A 19,213-nucleotide genomic window follows, 5' to 3' on the forward strand; every position below is an offset into this window, starting at 1 on the left:
TTCCAACCAGAGTAGGCAGCCACACCTAGGACCGCGTGTGCCACCGAGGACGCCGCCACATCCAGGCTGTACAAAGCCGCAAAGGTCGAAGGTGACGACCAATTGGCGGCTGTGCATATCTCCTGAACCAAAGCTCCCCTAGAGAGGGCCCAGGATGCTGCCACACCTCTAGTAGAGTGAGCCCTCAGTCCATCAGGTACTGGGGTTCCACCACTAGTATAGGCGAGCCTAATAGCCTCAACAATCCATCGAGAGAGCGTTGCCCTAGCAATCGCCTTTCTCTGGTTACCTCGGCCAAAGGAGACAAAGAGCTGCGTCGACGACCGACTGGCCGCCGTCCTCTGGCAGTAGAGCTTCAAAGACAATGCAACCGCTCATCCTCCGCCGAAACGAAGGGAGGCGGATGAGAAGTCACCAACTCAACAGGAGCCGGGGCCACTACCCCGGTTTTAGTAACGCCAGGTTCGGATTCAAAAGAACCCTCCCGTCGTTGTTATAGAACCTCATGCACTCCGAACTCACCGAGAGCGCGTGTAGGTCACTAACTCCTTTAGCCGTAGACAGGGCCACATGGAGGACCGTCTTGAGAGTAACCACTTTCAGGTCTGCAAACTTGAAAGGTTCAAAGGGAGATCGGCAGAGTGCATCTAGCACCACTGCCAGATCCCAGACTGGGAACAAAGGCCTGTTAGTCGGCCTAGCCCGCCTGGTGCCGCACATAAAACGACGCACTAGAGGATGTTTGCCTACCGTCCCGCCATCGAAACCTTCGTGACAAGCGGAGATGGCCCCCAGGTACACTATGACTGTTAAGAAAGTCAAACCCAGGCGAGTTAGCCTGCTCTGCAGGAAAACAAGGACGCTGTGCACCGGTGCCCGGAAAGCCACCACCGAAGGCAACTGTCCCAGGCACCATGACACAAAAATATATAATATTATATAAATAATATTTTATGTCATAAGTAGCTCTCGTAGTGCTGGCCCTGGCTCCCTGAATGGTAGCGACCACATCAGGGGGCAAACCAAACGAGCCTAAGATCTCCCTCTCACGGGCCAGACCCACAGGTCTAGGTCCTGAGGGTGGGGGCGGAAAAACACGTCCCCTGCCTACCGTAGCAGGTCTCAGATCGGCAGGAGGAGCTAGGGCTCGTAGGGGAGAGGAGTTATCTCTGACCTCCACGTGCCCTGCGCCGGGGCACCGTGGAGGTCAGAGCGCCGGGGCACCGCCGGGGCACCGCCGGGGCACCGTCCCCTGGACAGCAGAGTCGCTCCGCTGTTCAGGAGGCCTGGTACATGTGAGGCTCTGATTGACGCAAGGCGCACGTCGCACCCCAGTGTCAGATTGCCAGCTAGCTTGTCCAACACCGGATAGGCCAGGCCTCCCTGCTTGTTGACAGAGTACATGGTTGTGGCGTCGTTGGTCCTGATCAGGACATGACGACCTCGAAACCGAGCCTCGCAATGTCTGACCACCAGAAAACTGCCATCAGCTCCAGGTAGTTGATGTGGGCCGTCTGTAGACTGGGACCCCACACCTCTCCGGCCGAGCGGTCCTCGTGGACGGCACCCCACCCCTTGAGGCTGGCGTCCGTGGCAATGACCTTCCGCGAGACCACAGCACCCATTCTGACCCCTTTGGACAGAAAGGCTGCGTCTGACCACGGTCTGAGTGTGTCCACGGACTTTCCGATAACCTTGGGTGGATGGGACTCCAAGAGCCCGCATCCATCTCTGGAAAACAAGGTCACATGTGGAGCTTGTCCAAACGAAACAAGTGAGACCCGCCGTCAGCATGCATAGCCTGTATGTGACTTGTTGCCTCACACGAGAAACCCACAGGCTGAAAATCCGTCTATCCCGTCCCGGGGCAGACGCGCTGCAAGCGTGGTCAAGTCCAGCGAGATCCCCCTCAGGGTAGTCCGCTGAGACGGGTCCAAAACGCTCCTAGTGGTCGTTGATGGTGAAAACCCAAGCAATGTTAGGTGGGGAAACGGCCACGTCTGCACTAAAACAACACTGCACTCACAACTGTTGTTGTGAGTGAGGCTAGTTAGCCGCTAAGTGAAACAACAGTAGCCTGACTGGAGGCTATGCTAACATAGCAGCTATAAAGCTAGTCAAGGCTAACTCACCACGAGCGAGGCACGTTGATATCCGTTTCCATGGGGACAGATGACGCTGTCACATGATCTAACGGGCCCATATGCTATAAGCGTGGCGCCCGCTAGAGACAGTGAAGGTAGAGGCCTGGTCGGGAGAGTCGGAAAAGTCACGTGACTGCACACAAGCGTATTCCGCGACATCAACATCCGGTTCGCCCTGGGCTGCCGCCATCTTGGCTAGGTCCCTAAGGCTGGAGTTGTTGACAAAGCTCCCCTCCTCGTTGGAGGTGCTCTGCCGCCCTCCAGAGGGGAACGTGGTCCAGTAGTCAGATGTCCCAAAATACGACGGCTCTCCAGCTCCGCTATGATAGCGCCAGCTGGGGCTGTCTGTACATCTCGTAATGCTCCCGTGGACGGGGGGAAGGTCGCTTGAGACCAAAACGAGCCATCATCGCCTCCATTTTGGAGATCGATGGGGCCCCTCTTTATATTACCCATGAGACTCCCGTCCCAAAGTGGCGTTCTGCCGCCCCCTGGTGGACGGGAGGAAGGCAGTCAGACGCTTGAGACCACAACGAGCCACCGTCGCCACCATTTTGGCGCTCGACGAGGCCCATGTTTAACTTGCTGTCTGTCTTCCCGTTCCACAGTGGCGTTATGTTGCCCCCTGGTAGAACGGGAGGAAAAACTGCCGTGACCCGAAACATTTTCCTAGTCAGACGCTTGAGACCACAACGAGCCCCCATCGCCGCCATTTTGGCGCTCGGCGGGGCCTGTGTGCTAAACTTGCTGTCTTACCTTCCTGTTTCACAGTGGCGTTTTGCCGCCCTCTAGTGGAACGGGAGGAAAAGGCTTTGTGCCCTGTATAGAGAAACATCCCACTGTATCTGCCATGCCAGAGAACCGGGCATGACAGGCACTCTGGGCTTATTTAGAGGAGACCATTGAGGCTCAGGGACCCCCATGTCTCGTGACCTCCTGACAGGGGCTGGATAATGTGCTTATGTATTTTGAAACATGTGTAATGGAACAAAAAACGAGGCACATAAACAGTGTAAACATCATGAACAGTTTTAACATAATCTATATGAAAACCAGCATGTGTCTCAATGGCGCCCGAAGAACCCATCGCAGTTGCTTTCCTCATCCTGGAGCCTCCCTCTGGATGTTGCCGGGGTTGAGGAGGTGCGGGGGGGGGGGGGGGGAGGGGGCAGCCCTGAGAGCCTGGAGCTAGGAGGAGGTGTAGCCTGGGCCTACCTGGACCTGGAAGCGGCCTCGTCCCTATGGAATGCCAAAACTGCCATATCTCAAATTAAATACATAAATAAATAAATGAATTTATAAAGCAAGAAATGATTAAATAAATAAATAATTGTGCAAAGAAATATACAATTAAATATTGGAATGTATTCATTTATGTGACTAATTATTTATTTATATATTTATGTATTCATTTATTTATGTATTTATTTAATTTTTTATTTAATTATTTAATTATTTAATTATTTATTTAATTATTTAATTATTTATTTAATTATTTAATTTTTTATTTATTTATTTATTTATTTATTTATTTATTTATTTATTTATTTATTTATTTATTTATTTATTTATTTATTTATTTAATTATTTAATTATTTAATTATTTAATTAATTATTTAATTATTTTTTAAATTATTTAATTATTTATTTATTTAATTATTTAATTATTTAATTATTTAATTATTTAATTATTTAATTATTTAATTATTTATTTATTTATTTATTTATTTATTTATTTAATTATTTAATTATTTATTTAATTATTTAATTATTTATTTAATTATTTAATTAATTATTTAATTATTTAATTATTTAATGCCCTATTTCAGCACACTGAAATGCACACTGAAATGCACACTGAAATGCACACTGAAATGCACACTGAAATGTTATGTTAATGAGGGGGCGGTCCTTGCTGATGTCACTTAACAGCCATTGGATAATCTATGTGGGAACTCACAGATCGATTGTACTTGTCTGTTTCCCAGGAAATGATGAGAATCTGGCAGTGGTGTAAAGTAACTAAGTACATTTACTCAAGTACTGTACTTAAGTACAATTTTGAGGTATTTTTATTTCACTGGAGTATTTCCAATTTTCAGTACTTCTACTCCACTACATCTCAGAGGCAAATATTGTACTTTTACTTTACTACAATTATTTGAAAACTTTAGTTAGTTAGTTTGTAGATTTTGGTTATTATTACAAAACATACATTTTAACCACTTCAGCCCTATATACATTTTGGCCATTTGAAAATAGCCAAAATTGCATCACAATGCGTCGCGATGCAACGCATTGGGAGCTTGTAGATCTGCTATTTTCAAAAGATTTTTATACATTTGAAATTTTTCAATTCTGCATGAGTACTTTCTACTTTTGGTATTTTAAGTACATTTTGTTACCAATACTTTTGTACTTTTACTCAAGTAAATTTTGGATTTCTGACTTTAACAGAGTATTTCTACATTAAAGTATTGATACTTTTACTTAAGTAAGACATTTGAGTACTTTTTCCACCACCGAAATCTAGTACAGTAAACGCAGAATACAAGTCAGGTGGGCACTAGAGACATCTGGGCACCATATTTTTGGGACAACTGAGCACCTGGACATCTGGGCACCTGGACATCTGGGCACTAGGGACATGTGGGCACCTGGACATCTGGGCACTAGGGACATGTGGGCACCTGGTCAACTGGGCACTAGGCACCTGGAGAGGTGGGCACCTGGACATTTGGGCACCAAAACAATCTGGGCAGTAGGGATATGTGGGCACCTGGACGAGTGGGCACTTAGGTGTGGAGACATCTGGGCACTAGTGACATGTGGGCACCAGGAGAGGTGGGCACTTGGGACAACTGGGCACTAGGGACATGTAGGCACCTGGACAACTGGGCACTAGGGACATGTGGGCACCTGGATGAGTGGGCACCTGGATTTTTGTGTTTTAACTTTACATAGCATGCTGCTTTGTTGTAAGTGATATCTAACCCACTGTTCTTTAAACCCCCAAACACAGCAACGAGTTCAGAAGTACAGGCAACGTAGGCAATTATGTAGGCAATACGATGCAGATAGAGCAGGTGGAGCCAAAGACTGTAATATAACCTGTAACCAAATATGTTAAATGATATAAACTCTAAAAGTTTCCCTCAGCCAGGTTTGCTAAATAATTGTTAGTAGTTCTACTGTAAGCCTGCATTTTTCTCTGCACTATTGTTGAACTTGCATATATTTTATTTCTAATTTTCTCAAGATTGGGACATTTCATACATTTAAGGGACTTCTACTCAAGTGAATTTGTTAATATTTTTCCACCCTTGATAAGTGAATTGAAAATAAAACTAATATTTGTGATACTGTAGAATTCAGTAGGACTGTTTCATGTTTTCCCCATTTGGGACACCATATACATTTAGTGACTTAACTCCATGAGTATTAAAGCTACTTTTACACAATTGGTATTGCTGGATTCAGAATGTCTTGCTATGACAATCCATGTCAAAGTCACCACAAAGTAAAGAGAATATTCTACATATTAAAATTTCCGCCTATTTTAGGTATGTGTTCAAATTACTATCTCCTATTTACATTCAGATATTGACATAATCTTTTCTAGACTGTAGAGGGATGTCATGACTTCAAGTATGACAAATTTTAAACCTATCAGAGCTTCCATTGTCAATCTAAATGGTTTTATATGCCTCAACACCCAGACGGCCTGGCTTTATTTCTTAGTTTGGGTTGTATAACTTTATATATCAATTTCACCACTTTTTTCAATATTTTTAAATATTTTACGTCCAAGTAAGATTTATCAAAGGATCCTCCTATACAGCCAATCCTAGCATACATTTGGTCGGAGCTTTGATAAATCTGCTGAAACCGAGCGTCATTTAAATAGCACGCCCTTAAATATTCTCGAAACGCCCCGATTTTAAGACATGAAGAATCGGAATACGACCAAAAAAAGCATGGGGAAGAGTTTCCCCTGCCCGCCTCAGGCCTCACTGCCCGTCAAGTTACACGCGTCACACACTACCGATCTACCGGTGGCCCAAATAAATCCAAAGCATGAAGAATCACCTGCGCGGCACAAGTTTGGAGCGTTGGGCTTATATCCTCAACCCAGGTTGTACATGACTCAAGTTTTGGAGACCTCACTGTCCATGACAAGATTACAGCAGCGCAGCCGCACCAGTCCCGACTCCCGAAAATTCTCTTGCATAAACGCTCGTATATTTTGAAAATAGCAGATCTACAAGCTCACAACACGTCGCGATGCGACGAATTCAGAACATTGCTGGCCCACAATAACCAACCTGAGCTGGCGGAGACCTGTGCTCCGAGGAGCACTTTTTCTAGTTTAACAGTACTTCTATTTTGGCAAATACACTCTTATATTGTACTTTGAAACTCTGTTATAATGTAATTTTGACCTCAGTACTATTTTGGCAAATAAACTCTTATATTGTACTTTTGACCTTGTTGTTATGTCGTGTTTGGGGTTTTAAAGAACTGTGGGTTAAATATCACTTACCAAAAACAAAGCAGCATGCTATGTAACAAAGCAGCATGCTAACACAAATCCTAATTCAGGTGCCCACTCGTCCAGGTGCCCACTCTTCCAGGTGCCCACATGTCCCTAGTGCCCATTTGTCCAAGTGCCCACCTTTCCTGGTGCCCACATGTCACTAGTGCCCAGATGTCTCCATCCCTAAGTGCCCACTCGTCCAGGTGCCCACATGTCCCTACTGCCCAGATGGTTTTGGTGCACAGTTGTCCCCAGTGCCCAATTGACCAAGTGCCCACATGTCCCTAGTGCCCAGTTGACCAGGTGCGCACATGTCCCTAGTGCCCACGTGTCCCTAGTGCCCACATGTCCCTAGTGCCCAGATGGTTTTGGTGCCCAGTTATCCTTAGTGCCCAGATGGTTTTGGTGCCCACCTGACCTGTTACCCACCCACACGCACGGTGGTAAACAAAACAAATACATATTACAATATATCTAAATATCTACATTACTAGCCTACTGGGGAGCTAATATTCATAAGATAAATTACGGGTTATGTATGATGTATATCTATTTTTTTAATTGTTTGTATGAATTATAAATGTTATATAAGAAGGATTTTTTTCTTACTCCTTTTTGAACATGTTGGGGATGATCAATGATTGCATTTTTTATTGTTATTTCTTGTTTTGTTTGCTTAATTTTTTATATATTATGGCTTTCATTGTTATTTGTTTTAATTTTTTCACCTGCAAGTTCAAAATAAAGATTATCAAATCAAATAAAATTATTATAAACATAAACACAATTATTATATTGTCACATAAACAAAATATTAATACATTTGACCAGCTCTATGGGCTGGATGGGCTTTTTTTGGTGTTTGATCGCTCTGGGTTTGATTGCTAATGCTTGAATAGGCAAGCCACGCCCCCTCATTAACATAACATTTCAGCGTGTGCCTGAAATAGGGCCTGAAATAGGGCATTAAATAATTAAATAAATAATTAAATAAATAATTAAATAATTAAATAAATAATTAAATAAATAATCAAAATAAATAATTAAATAAATAATTAAATAAATAATTAAATAAATAATTAAATAAATAATTAAATAATTAAATAAATAATTAAATAAATAATTAAATAAATAATTAAATAAATAATTAAATAAATAATTAAATAAATAATTAAATAAATAAATAAATAATTAAATAAATAAATAGATAATTAAATATGGAAATAAATAAGGAAATAAATACATAAATAATTAAATAAAAACATAAATAAATGAATAAAAACATAAATAAATTAATACATAAATATATAAATAAATAAATAGTCACATAAATGAATACATTTCAATATTTAATTGTATATTTCTTTGCACAATTATTTATTTATTTTAGCATTTCTTGCTTTATAAATTCATTTATTTATTTATGTATTTGATTTGAGATATGGCAGTTTTGGCATTCCATACGTCCCTCGTGGTAAAACGTCGGCTCGGGTTGCAGCTTTTAGAAGGGCCACCGAACGGGTTGCTCGCTACACATGGTGAGAAGGCTAACAAGCTGTTGTCCTAGTTAGACAAGCTAAGCTAGAACAGCACTGCTAAAGAGCCGGTGTTGCTTAGTGAGGCTAGCTAAGTGCTAAGCCAACAAAACACTGCCTGACTGGGTCGGCGTTAACCTAGCGGCTAACGTAGCTAGTCAGGGCCAACTCACTCACGAGCGAAGAAACGTTAGGTTAGCTGGGGCAGCAGCGTCTCCGGGGCCCTGGAGGGAGAGCTGGCCAGATGAGCTGGACGGGAGGGGGGAGCTGGTGGAGACCGCTGCTCCGATGTGGGCCGCCGCTGTGGCTCCGGAGTCGACGCCAAGCTCGGGACCAGGGCTCCCCATGATGATGTCGTTGGAGACTTGGTAGCATGGGAGTTCCCCCTCGTCGTCCTCCTCCTCCTCTCCGCCCGAGTAGTAATCGTCTGCCGGGGACTGGAACCTGCCGCTTGGAAGGACCGGCTGGAGCGGGAGAGAGGAGGGGGGAAGGCAGCTGATATGTTGTTCCAGAAGAGAACCATCAGGAACCACAGCGGCGGATGGTGCATGGCCACGTGGGCTGGGAGTAGTGAAGATCAGTACTCACAGCGGCGGTGGTCGGGTGCTGATCTATGCGGCTCTGTGAGAGGCTAGCGCCGCGACCCACAGAGCCCGTTGTAGATGGTGGTGGTGGCCCAGCATGTTGCCGTGAGTGATGAGTACCACCGCCCGCGGCTACTGAGGTTGAGGGAGGGAGGTGGGAGTGCTGTTGCGGCGTGTCGCGAGAACCGCTAACGCCGCTAGCATCCAAGGCCTCAGCGTCTCCACGGTGTAGTGGGCCGGTAATGGCGGGCGACCCACCGCTGCTGTTGCCGCCTAGGCAGTCCCCGGCCAAGCCGTAACGTGCTCTGAGGAACTTCTCGGAATACCTCGAGCATGTGGCGCAGTAGTCAGGGTCCCCAGGGTTCTAGAGTGTGGTAAAGGCGTGGGCTACCCCGAGGCAGGTGATGCAGATCCGGTGCAGGTCATCTCCGTGGTAGGGGGCCATCGTAGGGGGAGACGCTGCGGGCGTTGTTCATAGTGAGAGGCGGTCGCAAGCTAAGCTAACAACTCTAGCCGGGGAGTTAGCCTACTGAGCGAGGTGCTAGCAGAAGCTGTGGCTGTAGCCTAGCAGCTAATGTGGCTAGTTAGCCAACTCACCACAGGGTGGAAATATCGTGTAAAAGATGGAAAACTGAGTGAGAAAAAACCTGTGGGCGATTCGTCCCAATCGCCGCTTTAGGGCTAAGCTTGTTTTTCTCGTTGATGTGAAGAAAGATGAAGAAATAGAGATAATATAAGTTTTAATGCGTGTGAGCCGTAGTTACATCTGCGAACAGAGGAACTGAAGAGGAAGTACCTACGTCACGCGAGGCCTTATGTCCTTCCGGATAGGGGAAGGGACGGCCGGTCACGTGACATACCCTCTTGCCCAATGAACGGGCCCGGGAGTGTATTGTGTGTAGCTCTGTTGCATCGCCAGATGGCGCTGTTTCCCATAGTGAGTGTCTCACGAAAGAACGAATAAGAACCTCCTTATGCCCCCTAGATATTGTCCCCGCCTCCCTTCTCAAGGACATTTTACCCACTGTTGGTCCTCACATTTTATCCATTGTAAATAGTTCCCTGTCCTCTGGGGCTTGCCTAGTAGGTGTCTCGATTTAATCATGAAAACCCACCTTTACAAAGATGATTTTATCCCCCAATCCTTGCAGTTTTTATGTATTGTTTTATGTATCTTTTGTTTGTATCTATTGTTGTCTTGATTGATTTATTTCTTGTGTTGTATTTTCTTTTCTACTAAGCAGAACTTGTCTGTCATTGTACCTATTGGTGTATGTCATGTTTTGTGATTTCTTCTGTTAAAGTAATACTAGGTAACTTTAAAACAAAAACTGAAGTTAAATTGTATATCTTTTGTGAGTGGCAAATGTTTCACAACACCCACTCCATGAATTTCACCCCCGAAAGCCTTTTATTTATATATTTTCTAAATATACGGTGTCGGGGGAGACTCTCCCGCGAAAATGACGTCATCCGGCCGTCATTCATTCTCATTTCAGAGATTTTCAGAATGGGCGTGTCTGAACAGGCCATTTCAGAATGTGCAATGCAAGTGATGTCACTTGCATTGCCATTGCATTGATGCTGGCCAGACAGAATTGCTCAGTAGCCCCCCCCTGCCCAAGAGGACGTTTTGGTATTGCAGCTGAAAGTGCTGTATAAGCCAGAGACAATTGATTTGGGATGAGTATATCTGAGTGATGATTTAGGCTCAAACCTTTTGAAAAAGGTTTGAGGGACATACACCATATGATATTAAATATAAAATATTTTTTTTAAATTCATGGTGTAGATCCTTTAAGAGAATGTAGGATTGGAAGATCGAAAAACTACAGAAAAAGAAAACACAGCTCATGGTAACTAATGCTCCACTGGCTAAGAGAAACGATCCGCAGATAGTATTAAACAATTAAAAGAACGCTTTTTGAAACGCGTCCGGCTTCCGGTGAAAACAAATGGAATTCTGGGTAATCGAGGACTACGGAAAATTGTATGCAGTGACGGTAGTGACCAGCAGAGGTTGCTAAAAATCATTATTTGTGAACCTGCATTGTACAACTTTAAGCACTTTGTGACTGTTCTTAAAAGGTGCTATACAAATAAAGTATATTATTATTATTATTATTGTTATTATAATATTATGATATTTTATTGATTTCTGTCTCTTCTTTTGTTTTGTTTTTTAGGAATGGAATGCTGAGTTGTTCTATTTGCCAAAATGTGATAGAGACGACAGTAGCGATGACGACGACTATGATAGTGATATGAAGGAAAAGTTCTCAGCAGTGTATGGAGAAGGTTTTCAGAATAAGCCTAATCCAGACTACATGGCCGTATTTGAAGATATTCCAGAATTTCTCGAATCCAAAAAGAAGATAATTGAATGTAAAAAAGTAAGTAACTTTTTGATTCATTTCTGACCTCAACACCAGAGTGGAAAATTACGAGTGTTAAAGTGTTGTAGATAGATGATCCATCACCCAAATGTGGTTATGTTTTTTCCCTGTAAAAATAAAAATAAAAATAAAAGATGTAAAGAATGAATTCATAAATAAATAAAAGTTCATTCACCTGAATGTTTGTTACAGTCCTCAGAGTTATCCAAAGAAATGGCAAGGTACACAAGGTGTGACCGTAACAAGACAGTAAACAGGAAGACAGGAGGACAGTTTTGGCCACTAGTGAAATGTGTTACCATTAAGGTACCAAATGCCAGCGAACTACTTCAGCATGTTGCACTGTTGGATCTTCCTGGAACTGGAGACTGTAACAAGAGCAGAGATGAAATGTGGAAAAAGGTCAATTAAATTATCAATTCAAATCATATCATGAAAATGTATTACATTTAAATACTATATACAATATCTATATCTGTGTAAGATTATTCAATTCTTTTCTCTTACTACAGTTTGTTCGTAATTGTGCTGCTGTGTGGATTGTGAGTGACAAAGTTCGGGCAGAGTCAGAGAAGGAACCATGGGACATCTTAGACGAAACCATCAGTCTCATTGGAAATGGTGGAGAGTGTCAAAGCATCTGTTTCATCTGCACCAAATCTGATATTCTTGGCGATTCAGACAAAGACTTGTGAGTTTAATTGAGTTCAATGTACCTTTCTTTCTGAGAGGGTACCACATTGTTTACAAAGAATGCCTGCTCATCAAAAACACTTTATTAGATTATAGTTTTCAGTGCTAAAGATGAAAATGTAATTTCACATAACCCAGGAGAATTTCACATTTTCTCCCAGGTCAAAACGTGATTGTGTATTGCGAACAAACAAAGAAGTCAAGGATGATCTGCGAGAGAAATTTGAATTAGAAAAAGAGTCATCCATCAAGGTACGTTTTACAGACATACATTAAAGGCCCTATTTTGCAACAAGTGGCTTGGCATGAAGCATGTAGGGCCATGATTTGGACCAGGTCTACCGGCATAGAACAAGATAAGAGCTCGTCCATTTCTTTTTTTTGACACACCTTAGTTGAAGGAGGCAAAACCCAGAAATGTAGGCACTTCCAATATTAAACAAACCCACTTTATATACCTGAATACATGAAAAAAATATATATAAGTATATATATATATATATAAATGTATATATATAAATGTATATATATATATTGTCACTTGACTGCAGGAATTCTGCCCTTTTCCACTCCCAAAAATACCAAACGTCCATCGCCATTCCCCACCCATCACATCATTGACACTGCTCACCTGTTTCCCCAAAAAGCACCCTAAGTGTATCTTACACACACTCACTTGTCCAATGCTATTTTATAAAAAAAACATGCACGCACGCACACACAGCATACTGAATATTGATTATTACTATTATTGTTTTATTTATTTTCTTCGTTTCAGAAACATTTCCATGAAACAAGTGACTTTTTCCAAGTGTTCACAGTCAGCTCTACAGAGTTCAATAGGCCAGACTTTCTACAAGAAGTAGACACTGGTAGGACAAGACTTTACAATTAATAAATAATGTGTAGTAGTATGGATTTAACAATTTGCATCACTGTGAAAATGCTGTATTTTAAATCTTATAACAAACTTAAACAAACAACATACATTTTGGACTGAACATCTTACTGCGATTATACATAAACACAATTTTCCAGAAATACCCAAACTTAAGCGATTTCTGGAAGATCTCAGTGACCGTCACTCAAAGACCAATTATTATGTCAACGGAGCCTATGGAATACTTTCTCTGATGAAAGGGGCGACTCAAGGAACGGTATGAACATGTCACACACACACACACACACACACACACACACACACACACACACACACACACACACACACACACACACACACACACACACACACACACACACACACACACACACACACACACATACATTCAGGTGACACTGGTCTACTATTATTCTGGTTCTATTGTTCTGAGTGCCAAATTTGATTTCAGGACTCCCTCAAAGCAGAAGTGTGCAAAGACCTTGAAACAAGACTTCAGGAATGGATCAATCAAGTCCGTCAATCTATGACAAAGTGTCATGAGGCTTTTGAAAAATGCCTCGATGAAGGGGTTTCGCCGTCAGAAGAAGCATGTGAGAAAGTCTTGAAGCGTGCCACAGGAAAAAAAGGCTGCGGCCATCATCTGAAATTTACGTCTTTAGTTGAGAACAATGGCATTTTCAAACCAAAAAGCAAAAAAGGAAGCAAAATGAATCTCAATGAGAGATTATCTAAATACATGAGAGAAAAGATTGATCCAGAGTTTTGCAAGACCTTCCCGTAAGTACCTACTGCCAGCAGTCATAAAACCATGTCTACCTTCCAGCATATTAATTTAATAAAACAGTGAGAGGAAGGGCGTGTATAAAAGGGCTTCCTTAACTCAATGCAGATCCTTTACATTTCAGGAATGAAGGACGATCTGGACCCATCAAAGACACCATTAATACATTCACACTTAACACAGAGAGCCTGAGTGACAAGCACAAAGAGGTTGCATTGCAGATGACATTTCTAAAGACAGAGGTATAACTCATTTTGATGGGTTTTGTCTCTGGAGTATTGTCTCTGAATAAAGACACAAAAATATGTTTTATTTATTTACCATGACAACAATTGTTCTAGGCAGAATTCTATTATTAATTGGCAACTGAAATATAGCTTGATTTATAATGCTTCATCTGATGGAAGCCAATTTCCATGAGTAGACTATACTTTGTTTTTCTTCTCTATAATTAGAGTGTTCAGTTTATATGCTTTTCTGTTCTTTCCTTCTCTTGAACAGGAGGAGAAATTAAAGACAAAACTTGTCAATGTCATCCGTGAAGAAAAGAAAAACATCTACTCCAGTCTAGAAAAGTCAATCCAGAAATCCATGCAGCCATGTTATTCCAGTAAGCCATGTTTTCACTATACAATGCCAGTATATTACCAGCTAAAACATTTGCACAACTTAAAGGAGAGATCCGGACATTTTAAGTGTTATCTTTGATGTGTCGCTAATCACTCACCATCATTGAAATGGACGTTGAGTTATTCCAGAGAGTCCCGTGTCGTGCAGTCTGGCGCCCCCCTCCGTGGCATAATGGGAGCCCGTGTAAGAGTGAAAATCGTCTATTACAACCGATGCAAAGTTAGTTTTTTCTCTACTACTGCTCATCGTGGAGTCTCATGATACTCAAACATGCACTGAAAGTCGCGCACAAGCTATCGTTCGTGCAGAACGAGACGACGCTGGTTGCTTGTTTGTCTCACAGAACCTGGCGTCTGTGGAAGAAACAAGCATTTTCACTCTTACACGGGCTCCCATTATGCCACGGAGGGGGTCGCCAGACTGCACGACACGGGACTCTCTGGAATAACTCAACGTCCATTTCAATGATGGTGAGTGATTAGCGACACATCAAAGATAACACTTAAAATGTCCGGATCTCTCCTTTAAGCTGTGTTTTCACTGCAGTGCCAGAATCTTTCCAGCAAAATAATTAGCATAACTTGCTGGAATGGCAATGGGAGAGACCGTTTTCACATGCCCACCTTCCTTGGCAGTAAAAGTAATGGGATTGCCTGAAAAGCGACCATTTTGATTTGTTTATTTAAGTACTTTATACTCGCGCAAGGTGACTGAAAGCATGCAAGATTATTGTAACTTTAATCCATTGAAAGAACAGAGGATAAGTGAGCTGTTTTCTCATATATTTTCTCTCTCTCTCAATCATTCATTATCACAGGGACGCAGGGTTAACAGGTGGAGTTGGCAGATCTGTTTCTAGCCTAATATCTCATGACAACATACAATTATCTTGAAATGTCAACTTAAATCGCTCATTCTTTTTAAAGACAGCTGCACTGAGTGTGCACTCACCCTTCCCTATAACGGAGCAATTTTGTACTTACATCGTAGTATTTTCAGAGTCATGTCATTGCTTTGAAGCATTTTTGTGACTTAACAGTTTTGGCTACAGGTAGGCTACAGGCCTGTCACACGGTCTCTCTCTGCAGTTAGTGAGATTCCAGCGTTACATAGCCTGAGGGGACGGGACCTTCTGATTGGTTGAGACACCGTTTCAGACTGAAACTTCAAAATAAAATGCCCAAAAAGCCAGTTTAAAATCATTTACTGTTGACTACTTAAGTATTTAAAGTATACATTTGACAGCATTTGTACTAGTTGAGTAATATTCAACCAGGAGTATTACTGATACTTTGACTCAAGTGCTACTTTGTCAAGGAGCAGCAGGATCAGGGCCCACTTGAAAATCTCAAAGCGGCCCACCCATCTGACGGCGGATGACAGCAGCCACAGTCATTTTAATGATCAATCAATTGATCGTGTTCCAGTTTGGATCAATGGAACGTTTTTCTATTTGAATCACCATAAAAAAATCACCATAAAAAAATCACTTTTCAAAGTTTTAAAGACATTTTCTTTTCTCTTTTTATGCAAATCTTTTATTTTATTTTATATTAATGTTAAAATAAATAAAATTCAAAGCTAAAAGTTCAAATGAAAATGTAATGAAATGAAAAGATTGAAAGGATCAATTAATCATTTAAATCTTCCAATATCCTCACTCCTCACAGGCCCCAGCCCACAGGTTGAGAATGGCTGGTCTAATTGAATTGTGTTGTGTTTGTTTGTTGTACTGTAGAAGCAGCAGCACACAGTGGAACAGGCATGGTGGACAGGATGAGGCAGGAAATGGAGGAGCATCTCAATGATTCAAAATCCACCATGTTTAAAGAGGCCAAGAAAGACATGCTGGATGACATGGCACGTCTGAAGGTTTGTTAACACTCATCTATCTCAGGAAAAGACCAAATTCCAACTGCTCACAATTTTCTAATGAAGTTATATGCTCAAGTAGTATTGGCAGTTATTTCTTCAAGAACGTCTGGGGAATGAGGCCCAGGCCATGACTATTGATAGCAAATCAATCACACTCAAGTGTGTGTGTGTGTGTGTGTGTGTGTGTGTGTGTGTGTGTGTGTGTGTGTGTGTGTGTGTGTGTGTGTGTGTGTGTGTGTGTGTGTGTGTGTGTGTGTGTGTGTGTGTGTGTGTCAAATCTAGATTCACTTGTCATACATTTAATTCTGGCACTGAACAGTTTATCTTCATTTCAGGATAAATTGCTGAAAACACTCCAAGAAGATATGCAGACATCCATTGATCAGTCACTCAAGAAAAGTGTCAAGTCAGTCCCAGGTAACAGAAAGATTTGATTTGATTTATGGAACACTAGTTGATTTATTTCATAATCATCCAGTGGTGTATAAATTTAAATTGTAATATTTATGTTACAAATATATATTCATTTAGATACCGTAGTGAAATAAATGTGAAACAATGTTGTTACAGATGTCACTGATGAATATGAAAAGGTGAAGATATGCCATGAAAAACTGAAGAGGACTGCATTCTTCCGTCAAGGATTAAAGTATGATGAGCACCAGCAAATTGGCCTTGCAAAAGCGATGGCATATAAACAATATTTAAAAAAAATCAAAATAGTCATAAACTCATTTTGTGTGGCATATATCAGGGGCCAGCTATTCTGTGCCGTGACTTATGTGCCCCGTCAGAACAACTTCCGGGTCCAAGTGTGTGTTTTGCCAATATGCCGCAGCGCTGTGTACCTCACTGTTTTAACAGATCTTAGACTAAAATAACGACTAAAGTGTCATTCTACCGCTTTCCTGGCAACGACAAAGAGAAGAGGAAATAGTTATTTTATATATATATATATATATAAATATATATATATATATATAAATAAATATAAAAAAGATATAAATAATATATAATACATATGTATATAAATATATATATTAGCCTAATTTGTACTGTCTATGATTAGCATTAAGACAATTTTTTAAGTAATACTAGGTAACTTTAAAAAAAAAAGTTAAATTGTATATCTTTTGTGAGTGGAACATGTTTCACCCACTCCATGAATTTCACCCCCGAAAGCCTTTTCTATTATATTTTCTATTGAAACGATGGCAGGCCGTCCTTTCCGCGAAAATGACGTCATCCGGCCAGAAAACAGAAACGGAAATGCACCGGTTTCCTGTTTGGCCAGGAACTACCGCACCGGTTTCCTGTTTGGCCAGGAACTACCGCTAATAACAAAAAGACATCGTAGGATTTGAAGATGGGAAAACCACAGCAAAAGAAAACACAGCCCACGGTAACTAAAGCTCCACTGGCTAAGAGAAACGATCCACAGATAGTATAAAACAATTAAAAGAACGCTGTGTGCGCGTGCAGTCGCACAAACACACACACACACACACACACGCACACACACACACGCGCACACGCACACGCGCACACACACACACACACACAGACAGACGCGAGCCGAGCATTACCTTAGTCTCGACTCCTCTCCAATGGCACGGATCCGAAGATAACGCACGGATAACGAAAAAATTAAACTTCATCCACGAAGTCACAGCGACAGTGAGGCGCGCGGGCAGTCCCATGAAACCCTTGCACGTGCGTGCACGCGCGGGCTGCAAGATCTCTGGATCGTGCTCATCCTGATCCTGGTGAGGTTTTCTTTATTTGTTTTCAAAATAACATTGATGGCGGCGCGATCAGAGCAGACCCGAGCGGTAATGTGCGTGTGGACCGCTTACAGTCTGTCCTGCCTGTGTAACTGGTCGGCGCGTGTGCATATACGAGCACGAGCGCGAGAATGTCACGGGAACGCGCTTCCTCGTCTCTCAATCACGGGCAGAACAGAGCCAAGATGTGTAAACTTTCGGCTTGGGTGTAGGGTCAGGAACAGTTCATACCCCGCGCGCGTGTGCACGTACGTGCGCGACAATTTGACGGGCACATGCATGCTTGCCCCGGGTACTTTCACTGCTCACTGCTAGTCTAGCAATGTGCTCGCCTCAAACTTGATCAAAGTTTGATCCGAGCGGAGTGGCGGACCCCTTATCGCGGCTTTAGCGTTTCGTAATAACGAGTTTTGTGTGATCACGTGATTTTTCAACTTCTCCATCATCTAGATGAATGATATTAATGTACAAGCTGTGCAACAGTGTAATATACAGTAAATCAATGAAAAGACCCATCCACGGATCCTCTTGGACCCGGAAGTGACGTCGGACTACAAAAAGTTAAACTTAAAGGGCCACACCATGAATTTCATTTTTTTTTGGGGGGGGGGGGTATTTTTTGGGCTCCCCAGTGTCTCTTGTACCCCAAAAAATATTTTTTTTTAACATTCAGTCATTCATTCTCATTTCAGAGATTTTCAGAATGGGCGTGTCTGAACAGGCCATTTCAGAATGGCAATGCAAGTGACATCACTTGCCTTGCCATTGCATTGATGATGGCCAGACAGAATTGCTCAGTAGCCCCCCCCCCTGCCCAAAAGGACGTTTTGGAATTGCAGCTGAAAGTGCTGTATAAGCCAGAGACAATTGACTTGGGATGAGTATATCTGAGTGATGATTTAGGCTCAAACCGTTTGAAAAAGGTTTGAGGGACATACACCATATGATATTAAATATCAAATATTTTTTTTTAATTCATGGTGTAGATCCTTTAAAAACCGAATAGCTGCTGCTAGTTAGCACTGCTAACCAGCTCCAGCTCTGCTGCAAACTTGTTAGCTTATATCATAGACGTAGGCCTATGTGATATGATCAACCCGATCGCCAGAGGAAACGTTCTCTTTGAACGTTTTTGAAATTCCGTGAATAGACAACTGGAAAACCCGAAAATCCGTGCATAGCCGCCTCGCATCTCCCCCATTGTGACTAAACCATTTCGGAGGCGCGCAGTCTCAAGGGAATTGTCGCCACGTAAGGGGCCACCGAGCGAGCTAAAGCGAGCGAGTTGCCGTCCCGAACGTTGCGACATTCCCTTGTGCCTACTCAGCGCCGTTTGAGTTATGTACCGATAGG

General features: G+C 42.3%; 1 protein-coding gene across 1 annotated transcript in view; it reads left to right on the forward strand.

Annotated features, from left to right (window-relative positions):
• The window catches only part of LOC308077304 (nuclear GTPase SLIP-GC-like), a gene marked incomplete at its 5' end in the record, with an annotated part of 81,353 nt that overhangs the window by 14,069 nt on the left and 48,071 nt on the right, over nucleotides 1-19,213 (forward strand). The window contains 2 exons of the mRNA XM_080417932.1: nucleotides 10,987-11,193; nucleotides 11,389-11,598. Coding sequence (XP_080274058.1) covers nucleotides 10,987-11,193; nucleotides 11,389-11,598 — 417 coding nt within the window. The remainder of the gene's footprint in view (nucleotides 1-10,986; nucleotides 11,194-11,388; nucleotides 11,599-19,213) is intronic.

This window comes from Gymnoscopelus braueri (genome assembly GCF_963280865.1).
Source record: "Gymnoscopelus braueri genome assembly, chromosome: 21".
In the NCBI taxonomy this organism is placed as follows: domain Eukaryota; kingdom Metazoa; phylum Chordata; class Actinopteri; order Myctophiformes; family Myctophidae; genus Gymnoscopelus; species Gymnoscopelus braueri.